This window comes from Engystomops pustulosus, chromosome 7, assembly GCF_040894005.1.
Source record: "Engystomops pustulosus chromosome 7, aEngPut4.maternal, whole genome shotgun sequence".
NCBI classification, from domain to species: Eukaryota; Metazoa; Chordata; class Amphibia; order Anura; family Leptodactylidae; genus Engystomops; species Engystomops pustulosus.
The window spans coordinates 83,984,565-83,998,308 of record NC_092417.1 but is presented as its reverse complement, the minus strand read 5'-3'; the positions used below and the strand labels follow the sequence as shown (position 1 = coordinate 83,998,308).

General features: G+C 39.9%; 1 protein-coding gene across 6 annotated transcripts in view; it reads left to right on the top strand.

Moving 5' to 3' along the window:
• FHOD1 (formin homology 2 domain containing 1) overlaps window positions 1-13,744 on the top strand; it is an 85,017-nt gene that overhangs the window by 58,764 nt on the left and 12,509 nt on the right. For 3 of the 6 annotated variants that reach the window (XM_072117137.1, XM_072117138.1, XM_072117142.1), the window contains 9 exons: window positions 3,074-3,438; window positions 3,971-4,081; window positions 5,433-5,456; window positions 6,745-6,798; window positions 7,950-8,134; window positions 8,934-9,077; window positions 10,347-11,218; window positions 12,240-12,395; window positions 12,481-12,663. In XM_072117137.1, the coding sequence (XP_071973238.1) occupies window positions 3,074-3,438; window positions 3,971-4,081; window positions 5,433-5,456; window positions 6,745-6,798; window positions 7,950-8,134; window positions 8,934-9,077; window positions 10,347-11,218; window positions 12,240-12,395; window positions 12,481-12,663 (2,094 nt within the window). The remainder of the gene's footprint in view (window positions 1-3,073; window positions 3,439-3,970; window positions 4,082-5,432; window positions 5,457-6,744; window positions 6,799-7,949; window positions 8,135-8,933; window positions 9,078-10,346; window positions 11,219-12,239; window positions 12,396-12,480; window positions 12,664-13,744) is intronic. The other 3 variants (XM_072117140.1, XM_072117139.1, XM_072117141.1) reach the window with 2 other exon arrangements.

Here is a 13,744-nt window from a genome sequence, read left to right as displayed (position 1 = left end):
CTATCTGGGCTGTCAGTGATGAACTGTTACCGAGAAGGAAATCCCGCTGTACCTCTCAATAATGTGAGCTATAACTATCTCCTTACTGACTCTACATTCCAGGCGTGCTTTCCTAAAATGCATTCCCCAGTCATCTTCAGGATGGAAGAGTAAAGACTGACTCCACTCGGACCAATGTTTTGCAGATTCTAATGAAGACTATAGATGTGATTTTCCCTGAAAGTATACATTCATATATTCCCCTCTAGTTTTTATTTAGAAACCTCAGATTTTCTTGCTGTAGCTTCCAGAAGGGGAGTTTATACATTGAACTCAATAAAAGAATAGTATACAGTAAGCTTCGAAGTTCCCACTACTAGTGCCTACAGGTAGATAAATCAACAGACACGGCCTCCACTTGCTCAGTTCCTTATCCATCCCAGACTGCTATGATGACTTCTTCCAAACATAACAGAATTCCACTCCCGCTTTGATACAGTATTAATTTACACTCCCATACCAGGGTTTGTCATTTTTGCAAGTAAAGATAAAATCCTATTTTCTCCTAATTGTTTTCCTTTCATTACCCTGCTTTTAAATGGCGTGTTCCCTGTGTGGTTTACGAGAGGCCACAGAGCCGAAGTTTCTTCTTTCTATTGTTTGAATAAAAATAAGACTACTCTACTCTAATTCCCGTACAGTATATTAGAAAGTTGTAAATCTATCCCCTAAACTGGATTAATCGTCACTATAAAAGTGAAAGGTATGTTGATCTCCACATAGGAAAAGAAGCGATATATATAATTTTTGGTTTGGGATGTTTCTTGTGTGTTAAGAGCTGATACCTGGAGGCAGAGTATAGGCTAAGCTGACAGGTTACAAGTAGCATTGATGGATTACATGGCTGTAAGTCATGTAGACACCTGCCTGGAGTCTCCTCACACTGACAGAAGCTCATTTCCTGGGTGACACTGTATCTTAATATTAGAATAGGAAATGATGTTACCTGACAGCAGGTAAAAGAGGTTGCAGGTAATTCTTGCTTGTCAATTTATTACAGTAGTGTTTAGATTATAGGTCAGAGGGAGATTCAAGTTCATAATGATCATGTCAAGGATACAGTGCGCCTTCAAGCAAGTCCAGGAAACTCTGCAACTTGGTGCCAACTTCTGACTTGTGGACCTGTGAGATCTCTTCACAGGTGTTCTATGGGATTCAGGTCTGGACTCCTTGCTGGCCACTTTAGAAGTCTCTGTGCTTTCCCTCAAAACATTTTCTAGAGCTTTTTGAAGTATGTTTTGGGTCATTGGGAAGACCCATGACCTCTGAGGGAGACCCAGCTTTCTGACACTGGGCCCTACATTATGCTGCAAAATGTGTTGCTATAGTCTTCAGACTTGATAATACCATGGACACGGTCCCTGAATAAATATATATTTTACCCACTAGATTATTACACATTCCCCCATTATTTCATTATTATTTTCCCATATGAAATGCATACAGCCTCTGAATTAAAGTCCTCTTTTCCCTCAGAATTAAACACATTAACCCCCTCTTTCTATACAGCACTGAATAATTTTTAACATCCCTTTAACATACCTTTTTAAAAACTACATATGCAGCAATTTTTTTTTTAACTTTTCCTTACCAGTCTTCCATAAAGGCCAGATTTGTGGAGTACACAACCAATAGTTGTGGTGTGGACTGACTTTCCTACCTGAGCCCTCTCTCTCCAGCATGCACAATGAGAAGTGAGGTAGCTCGGCCCGCCTTGATTCTCGTTGCGCATGCTTCACATCCTCCACACCGCCTAGCTACTGGGCTGAGGGGCTGCCTCACTTCTCTGTGCGCATGCCAAATGGAGAGAGCTCCCAGCACAAGAATAGATTGCTGCGGTGAGCCAACGTCATCTAGGGGGATCAGTATCGGTCTATGTGTCATATATAGTACTTATTGATTTTACTGTACATTTTGTGCATATTGGTGTAATTTTTATGCATTGTAATATGTTATTGTGTGGAGAGCAACCCTTGTGTGGCATATGACTCTTATTATGGACCGTAGTCATGATTTTTTTTATAATATAGTATTATTTGTAATATATATTAAGCTATTTTGCCTGTTTGGTGGTTCTGAGTACATTTATTAAATGTTGTAGTCACAGACTGTAATGGACTTTGCTTTCTTAATATATTTACTCTCATAATAATCATACCTGGGTGGTGCTTACTCACTGCAAATATTTTCTGCCAGTACCTGAATTGCAGCAATGTCACTGGTGTCAGCTGATTATAGACCATTATGATAAGTTGGATTCTCCTTATATTTGCTGTCTATTTGCTTAGAATGTTGTAATAAAATAGGTGATTAGTTATTTGCTTTGAATGAGTCACCTAAAAGTAAATCCTTTACCCAGTAAGCTTCAGACCTTGCCTTGTAAATATGAGTGTGCTATAGAATATTATAGGGATTAGCCTTCAGTGATATTTATAGGGTTGTTTCCCCTTGTCACATGTCTATACCGCTTTATGTATGTTTCACGCTGTTTACCTTGGGTGTAAATTCTTGGCAAAATATGTGGGAGGTGGGGGGGATAGAATATCAGTGGGACTACAGTGTGACAGGGGGAAATGGAGCCACTAAGGGGGGGATTATAAAATGTGGGGGTAGAGTAAGTGCTGGGAGGTATGCAACATTATGACTTTGATATTAATGTCAGATATAATCATGCGGTGACTTTTTGTTAGTTTGAAATGTAGCAACACCTAGTGCTAGTGAAAGGAACATTCCTTTTCTCCAAATTTGGACCTGCCTAAACAGTTGCAAAAAATGGTGAAATTACATTTGGCTTTTTTTTTTTTTTTGTCTTTTTTGGTACTCCTTTTTAAACTAAATACAGGAGTGAATACTTCACACTTTTGTGTACACCTTGCATGTTTAGTGAATACTAACATTGCAAAAAAAAAAAAGCTACAAAAACTAGGCTGTGATTTCAGCCTAATATATATCTGTCCTCCTTCTATGTACTTTTGAAGATATTGTCCACAGTTCTGACATAAAATTCATGGACGATCTCCTATGTTTGTTGCAGAGTGCTTTAAAAATGGAGGATGGTGACAATGAAGAGTCATCTGGAGGTCCTCGCAAGGATCGTAGGAAAAATTCTCTTGGGGTAGAAGAGGGGCGACGCTCAAGACGTTCACTGGGCAATAGCGCAGAAGTCTGGGCAAAGATAAACAACAATTCCACTGCACCAGTAATGCCCCCTATTGAAAACAGCATTAACCTGCAGAATGCTGCTAAACCATTCTCCATGCCCAAGCCAACTGTTTGCATTGTGCCCCCTTCTCCACCAAAGCAACCACCAGCAGATAAGCTGCCATCTCCCAGTCCTGAAAGCTCTAAGATGGAACAGAATGTACAGCTGCCGACCCCTGAAGTGACACCCGACAAGCAGTAAGTTCAAATCTACTAACAATCAGCAGCAATAATGAACCCAATTCTCTTTAGGACAACTGCAGTGGGTGGCTGATATATCTGATCCAATAGCCACATAACAGTAAAATAAATTAGAGTGGCCCCATATTGTTTGGAATTCCTGATCCAAATTTTTCTGTAGGGTCTGCTTGATTTTTAAAAGGCAATGTTAAAGTTTCATAATGGGAGTATTTTCTGTGCTGTTTGTTCTACTATGCTGCCATCTAGTGCCCAGTTTGGGTCAAGGCTACATACAGTCTTTTTGCATACAACAGTCATTATAAATATATTGAAGCGTACAACATTCATGCAAATGTATAACAAAAATTGTTTTTATTAAGAAGAAAGAATATAGTACAATTACAGGCAGATCTGAGTTTACATGCAGATACTGTATTATATTTCTGTACTAATATATATATATATCTCATATACAATGTTACCGCTCATGTCACTGTTACTAATTGGGTAGGTCATTGCTAAAATTCTCCACTTTCTCATTGTTGTACAGGTCAAGCTCTGAAAGCCATAACATGCACAGCAGCTCTGCCAATATCTCCTTGTCTAGATCCTCGCCAGAAGTAGACAAAGCCCCTATAGTCAATGATCGAAGTATATTTAAGTAAGTATCCTATGAATATGACCTAAGTTTTGTGCCGTTCCTCTGTATTATAATCCATTCCTGATCTTCTACTGTATGACTGCAAGTGTGGTGGAATGTCAAGTGTTCTTGGAAGTTGTTCTAAAGCTAAGGCATGATGGAGGCTCAAAGAGCAAATTTTCCCATGAAAAAATTCCTAGTGTCAGTTTTTTAAAATTTTTTATAGTGAGATAAAACAGGGATAGGTGTCTGCCAGTGACTTTATTCCCATAGATGCTTGGCAGGCAACTATTCCTGGTTAACCCTCAGTCTTCAAATGAGATTCTTAGTCATTGCTACTCCCATTATGTAGGTCATGGGATGTTGCATGACCTCACCAGTTAAAGAAGTTAACATAAATATTTTTTGGAGTCACTGCAGCATTGATATCTAATAGTTTCTGAAATATCATGGATAATAATCTGTTGGCCATTGTACTGGATGTGTATTTATTGAGGCTGCGTCGATATGGGCATATGACTTAATGTATTATGTCACTCTTGTCGGCAGCAGCACAGAGTATTACAGCTCTATAGTCTACTGTGCTGCTGTGTGATGTGCCTCCTGCCTTTGACAGCTGATGTGAACCGTGGGTCCTGGATGCTTGTAAGATTGTAAACTGCTGAGCGGCTTGCAGTCGGCTCTTGAAAAGTTCCCAGAAAGGGGGCTGGGAGTGAAGAGGGGAACCTTTTGTCTTGCACTTGTTACCATAGTAGTGGCTGGAGCTTTTTCTGCAGGCCGCTCTCTTCACAACCTCGATGTGTTCCTGCAGACATTATGTGAAGGTGAGTCCTTCTATGTTTAGGGTAAGAAGTGTTCCTGCCGGTGCAAGGCTTGGGAGTCCTTTGGGAGCCACAGAGGAGCACCTTCTATGTAGAAGGGTGCAGTTCTAGTCCGCGCTGTGGGATTACAAGTGCAGATCAATGGCAATTGTGCCGAAATCCCCAGCTGAATACATGAGTAGTGTAAGGAGGTGGGGGAACACATGCAGCTCTCCCTGGGTGGGCAAGCTTACAGAAGAGATGCAGTCCACCATTACCATTAAAGAAGTAACTGTGTATTCTATCCATTTCTCTGTATATTGCAAAATACTGCTGCACAGAGCCGACCCTCTGATGGAAGTGGTGGGCCGGGTTCCCTCAGTCACAAAATTGATTGGGATCTTTGTGACTGGATATTCAGAAATCACACATTTTTTTTCAACAACAGAAACACATTTTTTTCTGTAAAAAGTTGTAGAAATGGAAAATGTATTTACACAAAACCCTTGTACACTTGGGGCTAGTTTCATTCTTTTTAGCATCTCTTAATTAATAAACCTTTCTCTTTCCAGAGTGAACCAAACAGAACCTGTTTGGTAAGTGTCTGGTACCACCCGGACATTGAGTGCCCTTCCCCTCATAACGTTATATGTTTCCACACTAGCAGCCTGTTAAGAGATGGACAGAACTTAAAATCCAGTTTTGTTGTGCACTTATTGTGGAATCCTAGTGATGTGTGTGTGATAATGAAATAACCCCATATCGGTTATAACATGAGCCACCATCCCATGTGTGTTTTGACCATTTGTATGACTTGTTTGACTTGTATGTCATCCCCATGTTAACCATTTTCTGATGAAATGGGTTTATTCTAACAGCAAAAAGTAACCCTTCCCCCCCCCCCTCCACTATGAATTGTTTGATAAGACAACAGTAGCTAAGAGTGAGCTGCATAATCTGATTCTAGAAGTCACTAACCTAGATACCTATGTCCAGCTTTCTTCTGAATGACACATTCGTTTCAGAAACCATGTGACAGTCCCTAAAGGGCATATTGCTTGCCAACCATCTTCAGTATCCGAAATGGTTGGCTAGATACATTGTAAAAGCTTGACATAACATTTTTAAATTGCGGGGAGTTTAGGGGTATAACAAGCCAATGCCCCATAAAGAGGATGAGGATATGTAGACAATAATTTTACATTAGCTATGGTCTGTCATTGACTCACACCCATCACCTATAGTAGGGGTCTTGTTGCGAAAAACCTTGCTATGGTACAAAATGTTGATGAAGAAATTTACCAATGCTGAAGTATATAGTTTATTGTTTGTGAAGTCCCATGCACAGTACAGCCAGTCCCCGGGTTACATACAAGATAGGGTCTGTAGGTTTGTTATTACGTTGAATCTGTATGCAAGTCAGAACTGTATATTTTTTAATTGTAACCCCAGCCAAAATTTCTTTGGTCCATGGGACGATTTGATTTTAAAAATGTTGGGTTGTCATAAGAACCAGGATTAACAATAAAGCTTGATTGCAGACACCTCTTATAAGTGGTATAGCTGTTTATTATATCCTAAGGCTAAAGTACAGTAAATTACCAACATCCAGAGATTCGTTTGTAACTAGGGGTCGTCTGTAAGTCGGATGTTCTTAAGTAGGGGACTTCCTGTATACATTGTCTACATTTTTCAATGTGGTCATCTATTGGTGCAATTTGTAATTGAAATTATATCAAAGATTTCTCTTCACTCACCCCTGTTAAAAATGTCTCCTTTACTGGTGTTATCAATGCATGCTTTGGTTATCAATCCCATAACACTGCGTGTGGCATGCAGAGAGTCAACTGTTTGTCGCTCCCGGATAACCAATTATTCCTGCAGGGAGGAAAAGAATAATCATGTGTATGGGGACAAACCCATCCTGAAAAAGTTTCAGTAAGTATTCTTATGGGTGAAAGCTTATATAAAAAAATCTATTTAACCAGCTCCTGCATAGAAAGCAAGAGCCTTTTTAATCATATGTAGTCATAAGATCATTCATGATGGAGCACTTACTAAATGGATCTGGACACATAAAACTGCAGTTTATGCCGCAAAACCATCATAGCTCAGCTCTAATGGTGGAAAATGTAAAAAGAATCTATAGATCAATGAAGAGACTAAACTAATTATTCCTTATTTTCCTTTGCAGGCCACCTTTACAGGTGTTAAAGGCAATGCATACGCTGCTGGGCATTGTAGGCCTTTAAGACTCTGTATGCCTATAAAGGGGACCTGCAAAGGCAAATTTCCATAAGATGTTTAGTTTCTTCTGTGACCTACGTCGGTTTATTCTCTCCTAGCTTAACCAGTTCCTTTCACTGCAATGAATTTGAAACAGCATTGTCCTCAGTTGGGTGCCAGTTCCTTTTGGAAAATACTTGCTGGTTTGGCTATTATCCCACATCATGTCATTAGGCTTCTTGTAAGGCTACATTCACATGAACTTAGCAGAACATCGAGCAGTTGTAACGCAGTCGGCACACTGGAGAGGAGGAGGGATGAGCACTGCTCACCCCTCCCCTCTGCATAGGAAATAGCGCTGCACGGCCATAGACACGGAGAAAGGTAGATCCTTTCCCCCGTGTACGGTACGGTGCCACACGCCATAGGCGTTTAAGGGACGTACATTCGGCGGCTGGAAATATGTGCCCACAACTGCCATCTGAATGAGACCCAAGTCTAATAAAGATGTAGAGAAAGCTGTCTTTTAAAGGTAGCAGTGATGCACAGTCTTCCTTTTCCCACTCTGGAAAACATATTTGCATTTTCCACTCCCAAAACAAAGCTATGTCAATCTGATATTATAACGTGTACAGTTGTTGTTTACCTCTGAGACTAAATGCAATTGTAAGAAACCCTCAGCTATTAGAAAACTCAAAGACGCTCTGTCTCTGGATGTATTGTAGCACATCTCATTTGCTGATAGCATTGAAGGAATGGTAATTACAAATTGTATATTGGATGTAAGTTGGATTATTTATATACTAATAATGGATGCAAAACATGTCAGCTCAGTTACCAAAGTTCCACTTGTGTCATTTCAGAAACCGATTTCTTGAGAACCTGGCTGCCACAGAGTTAGAAAAGATGTCTGCCTTGTCCAAAGGTAGACAGGAGATGCTGGCAGAAGCCGTGCGGAACGGGAGTGGAAACGATGAAGATGAAGAATCTTCCCCGGAGCAGGAGGCAGACAAAGCCAGCATGGAGGACTTTGGCATCCAGGAACAAAGTATGTTATCACATGCATGATCAGAGACTACATGCTCATTACTTGGGAACTATCTGGTATAATGCCAGAACCAGCTAAGGTTAAAATTAGTTGGCCAAAACCAGTGAAATTCCAAATTTGATGGGCAAGGATGTGAATTTTTAGTAAATGGTACAAAAATCTCTGCTTGTCTAAGAAAACTGTTCATTGCCAGGAAAGCTGCAGGAGAAATGTTTTTTTACCATTCTCCCATTGAAATGTGTATGTGGCCGTATAGTCCTTTGTGAGAGTCACTGATGAGACATTTGCTTGTACAGTATATGCAGATGAAACATTTGGGTCTGTCACATTTTGTGATCTGGCTAGTTTATGGGATGTTACAGTAAGGCTTTATATGAAATGGTCAGAGAGAGAAAAAAAATCCCCTGCAACACACAGCCCCCAGTTACATTTCTCTTGGCATCTATTATAGCAGATAGTTTCCAGAATGAGCATGGATTTATGATTAACCAGGAGGTGGCTTTTATGTATAATTTTTTTTATTGCATGGTCAGAAACCGTAAAGCTTGGTAAAAGTGTCTTTATTTCCCTACCCTCTAAGTGACTAACTCCTCCCACCTGCTTGTTAAGACCACCCATTAATCCCACCCCTGCTTATTACTGACACGCCATACTAATGCATGTGACTACCATAGAAATTTATCAACAGCCTTTTCTGCATCCATGCATATGCATGGATGGTATGATCTATTTGTAAGCATGGGGCTTTTCTGCACCTGGGCAGATGTATAACCACTGGCCACCCCTCTGTTGGACACAGGAAAAGGGGATCTGAGTGAGAAGGAGGAGAAAAATGACAGTGTGAATGAGAAAGAAGTGTGCTCGGGGTCCAGCGATTCCTCTGCTAGCAGCACCTTGGAGAGAGAGGAAAGAGGAGACCGAGAGGAGCCTGAATCAGAACCAGGCAAGACATCCCACTGCATGCACAAAACTGAGTCCTCAGGCAATGACTGGAGAACATCTGTGTCCTGCTTTTTAAAAAACCATTAAGACTATTCAGTGTATATGTACAGTTTTACTACTTTCCTATTACTGTTTGTGTTTCATCTCTGCGGGTTACATGCAGGTATATAACTTTGCAGTTCCTTACAGAAAAGGGGATAGGTTCCAGATTTCTGGTGATCTAGTATTTAGGAGTCAGAGGAGTGCAGCTGTGCAGGCATTACCTATGCTCCATTAACTTCTTTGGGTCAGCGGAGCGATGATCCTGTGCAGCACTATAGAAGTTGTGTGTGCACTAGTACCTAGTTTGCAGGAGGACTTTCACTCCTAATTCTGCCAGTTGTCAGACCTGGAGTGATCTCTTAACTTGGCACAAAATAAAGTGGATAGCAGATAAATGACATTTATGGGATATCCTCTTTCATAAGCTCTTTCAACATGACTAGGTTAGAATTTTTTGTTTGTTTGTTTGTTTTTTTTAATAATAAAAACAATAAGCATGTTTTCACTGAATAATGGTGAGGAAAGAGAAATTGTTCTAGGCGCAGTACTCTTTGTATTTTGGCTATACTGTAGGACAGTGTTCCTATACAGTATAAAAACGAAAAGAAAAATATAAACAGAAAAAAAAACTGTGATGGATGCACAGCATAAAAATGTTTTTCATTATTCTTTATATAAGCTTTTTATGTTGTATTGTTTTATATAATTTAGGAAATGTGTGATTTTTGAATGTATATATTTATATATGATCACTGAACTTGTTACACTGTATTGGTAAGAAAAAGACTAGGATACATTAGATTATGGTGAATTCACACTACTGTTTGAAGCCCCTGTCACAGGAACCTTTTACTATTACATATCCAATGCATGCTGGACCTTTTTGTCAGAAAAATAATGGACATTGTAATTGAAGTCAAGAAAGTCCCATTGTAGTTGATGGATTGTTTTGGTTTTTGTTGATGTCATGTAAAACATCCGCCCCTTCTGTTACTTCTGTTGTTCTGCTTCCACAACAGAGCACAACATGTTTCCTGAAGCCTACCTGTAGATCTAAATTTGTCCAGCAAGTTAAACAATACAATTATTTTGACATATATGGAGGAATCACAGTCAGATCCCATAGATTTAACCACCATGTCTGGTGGTAACCGTATCCATCATCGATGTTTCTATAGACTGAAGGATTTTCTTTGTTACTCATTGTAATTTCTTCTTTTCCCTCCAGCAAACCCCGGTAATGCCCCTCCACTCACCACTGACCGTAGCAGCTCTAAGAAATTCATGCTGGACATGCTATATACTAAAAACCAGAATAACGCTGACCCAGAAATTCACAGTGCAAACAGTACAGTTTCTACTGACCCAGGGAAGCCACCAAGAGACATGAAGTCTCCAGTAGCCAGGACAGAAATCTATGAGCCGGAGACTTCTCCCACCAAAGTTCCTGTGGAAAATGGTTCAGACTCTCGTAAAGGCGTTAGGGCCCAGTACAGCATTGATGCTGAAACCAATGCCAAAAACCTAGAGAAGACACTCATGACCCCCTTCAAAAAACCTGCTGAAACCCTGTGGGAGCAAACCCCACAACCCCCACAGATGGATCTGAAAATTAAGGACTTGGACTTCACAGACTTGTGTGAGGAGGAGGATTTTGATGTACTTGATTTTGAGGCCACAGAAACTGTTGCACCTTCTCGATCATCCAATGTAAATCATTCTCCACCATCCATTTCAGGGTTGCCACTTCCACCCCCTCCTCCACCACCACCACTTGGCAGTTGTCCTGGATTTCCTTCACCAATCCCTCCACCTCCAGTGTGTCCTCCACCTCCTCTAGGAAGGGCACCCCACTTACCACCACCACCTCCTGCACCTCCCAGCTTCAGCCCTGTGTTACAGGACTCATTTAACACAACTGTAAATAAGAAGAGGAAGACAGTAAAGCTGTTCTGGAAGGAGATGAAAGAGGCAGACTGCAACAGTCGGGGAAAGTTTGGCAAAGGCACTTTGTGGGAGTCACTGGACAAGATCAATGTGGACACTGAGAAACTTGAACATCTTTTTGAGTCTAAAGCCAAAGAACTAATTTCTTCCAAGGTGATTACATTTAAGGTCTCATACATAAGAGGTCCATCTACAACTATCCCCTCAGCCCTATATTTCCAGTAATTTTATGCATGTCATTAATGTTACGTGGAGCATGGCATGAATGTAACAATCCAGTCTTCATCTTTTCAACTGAAACTGCAGCAGCACAGAGAAAAATGTATATTTATTTATCGTCAAGTCTTTAATAGTTGAACCAAATTGAGGACCTGAGAAACTAATGGAGATTACTTGCTTGAGATTGGCATATTGCTTACTGTATCAAAATTTTTGTAGATTGAGGAGGAGAAAGGATTTATTTTGGTAAAATAATTTCAAACTCGCTTAATGGGCTTGTATGGTTCAATGTGAACTAAACTACTTACTGTATATATAGATTTGTCTGAAGTTCAGACTGTTTACCAGAGCACTGTGTTCATCTTGTTCTTAGCAGAATGCAAGACTAGCCTATGCCCTAGCTATGTCTTCAGAGGGAAGAAAGATTGTTACCATATATTGACCGCAAGTAACAATAAAGTTTATTAGAAAGTCGTAGGACTTTACATTTACAGTTCTAGGCTGTTTCCTTAGTTACAGTGGGAAATCGGCTGTAGAAACTACCATAGCAGCCACTCACCGGCTGCAGAGACTGGTTGGAGTAGTCATTTAGTATATGGCTGCATGGCTAGAATGTTAGGGGAATATATTGATATTGATGCTCTGCAAAGTATCAACAGTGCTTTGTAGAGGTTATGTAGTCAGTACTGCTGCCATACTTTTAATATATAGATAAGCCGGTTTGGTTGTTTTAACATTTTTATTTTCATATTTATGTAAATGTTTCAGAAGTGCCCTGGAAGGGGCATTGGCAGAGCCCCTCGAGCTTCACAAAGCACTTCTGCTACATTTACATAAATGGTGGTGCTTTGTAGGTCAATTTTAAGTTGTCTATATGGCTATTAAGACACTATCATTCTTCTAACTAAATGATACCCAATGATGTAGATATTTATTTTTCTTTTTTTAATTACAGAAAGGAGCAGAAGTAAAGAAACAGGCTCTGGTGGTGTTGGACCCGAAGAGAAGCAACGCTATTAACATTGGCCTCACAGTTCTTCCCACAGTCCACATCATCAAGACAGCTATTCTAAACTTTGATGAGTATGCAATCAGCAAAGAAGGGATTGAGGTAAACCAATATCCAGCTATCAATCCTGTGTCATGCGACTCCACAGTATTTACTGTATACTGCATATTTTTACCTTACTCTACAGAAAATTCTGACAATGGTCCCAACAGAAGAGGAAAAGCAGAAGATCCAGGAGGCTCAGATTGCTAACCCTGATGTCCCCTTAGGATCAGCAGAACAGTTCCTTCTTACACTATCCTCTATCAGCGGACTGACATCTCGCCTTCAGCTCTGGGCCTTTAAATTGGACTATGAAACTATGGAGAAGGTAGACATTTTTAAGATTTTTTAAGAGGTTTGCAGAAGTCCTATTTTCCAGTCAATAAATCACAGAGCTTGACCAATTGCCTGTCAGCAAGGCAATATAACCATGTTTCCTAGTTAAACTCATTAATCACTGAAAAAGTAGAAACAACTAAAAGATAACTTTTATTCTATTCTTTAAAATAGAATAAACATACAGTTTATAAACATATAAAAATATAAAGGGTCCTACTACACATATAAGGCCTCTCTGAAGGACCAGTACTCACTCCAGATGAAAGGCATAGTACTCATATAGGCAATATGACCCTCTGCTTATTGGATATTTATGACCCACTTGGCCTACGCGTTTTGCCGTTCAATTAGGACGGCTCCTCAGGGATCTGTCTGTGGGAGAAATAAAAAAATAGTCTCCATAGAGTGTATAACATATACAAATTGAGCTGTGTCATAGCTATGGATATAAGATGCAGATCATCAATAGCAACTGCCGAATATCGGCACTCACATTATCATCACACTCAACCTCCTTCTAATGACATATGTGAATAACTGATAGCCAATACATTCCTTGTGTGCTAATCCTACTGCCATGGTCCATAAATATTCAATCTGTTGTATTTATTACCTCTGAGCTAAAGTATTGTCAAATAAATTGGTCATTGTGTAATACTTTTAGCCATATGTGTGTGTTAAACTCAACACAGACACCACTACTGTTCACATACTGTATCAATTCTATCCACGCTGACTAGCAGCGCGACAAAAAAACTGGTTTCCCTACTAAATTTTAGTTTACCAATATCACATAAGAAAGACTAAATGAATGCAGTATAGGTTAGTTGTTCATTTAGGCCATTAGGGGAAATGTGTGTTTAAACAGTAAATCCATTCTGTCTCTTTTTGTAATAATTTTCTGTCACAGTCACCCCTCTGTATTAAAATAGGGACTAATTCCAACAACAATCAATGCTTTTACTGTTTCCAACGTGTAGGTCAGAACATGCATTGTAAGTGGCTTATTCCGTGTATTGATAATATCACCCAGATGTTCTAATATACTGGTCTTAAATTCACGTCTTGCC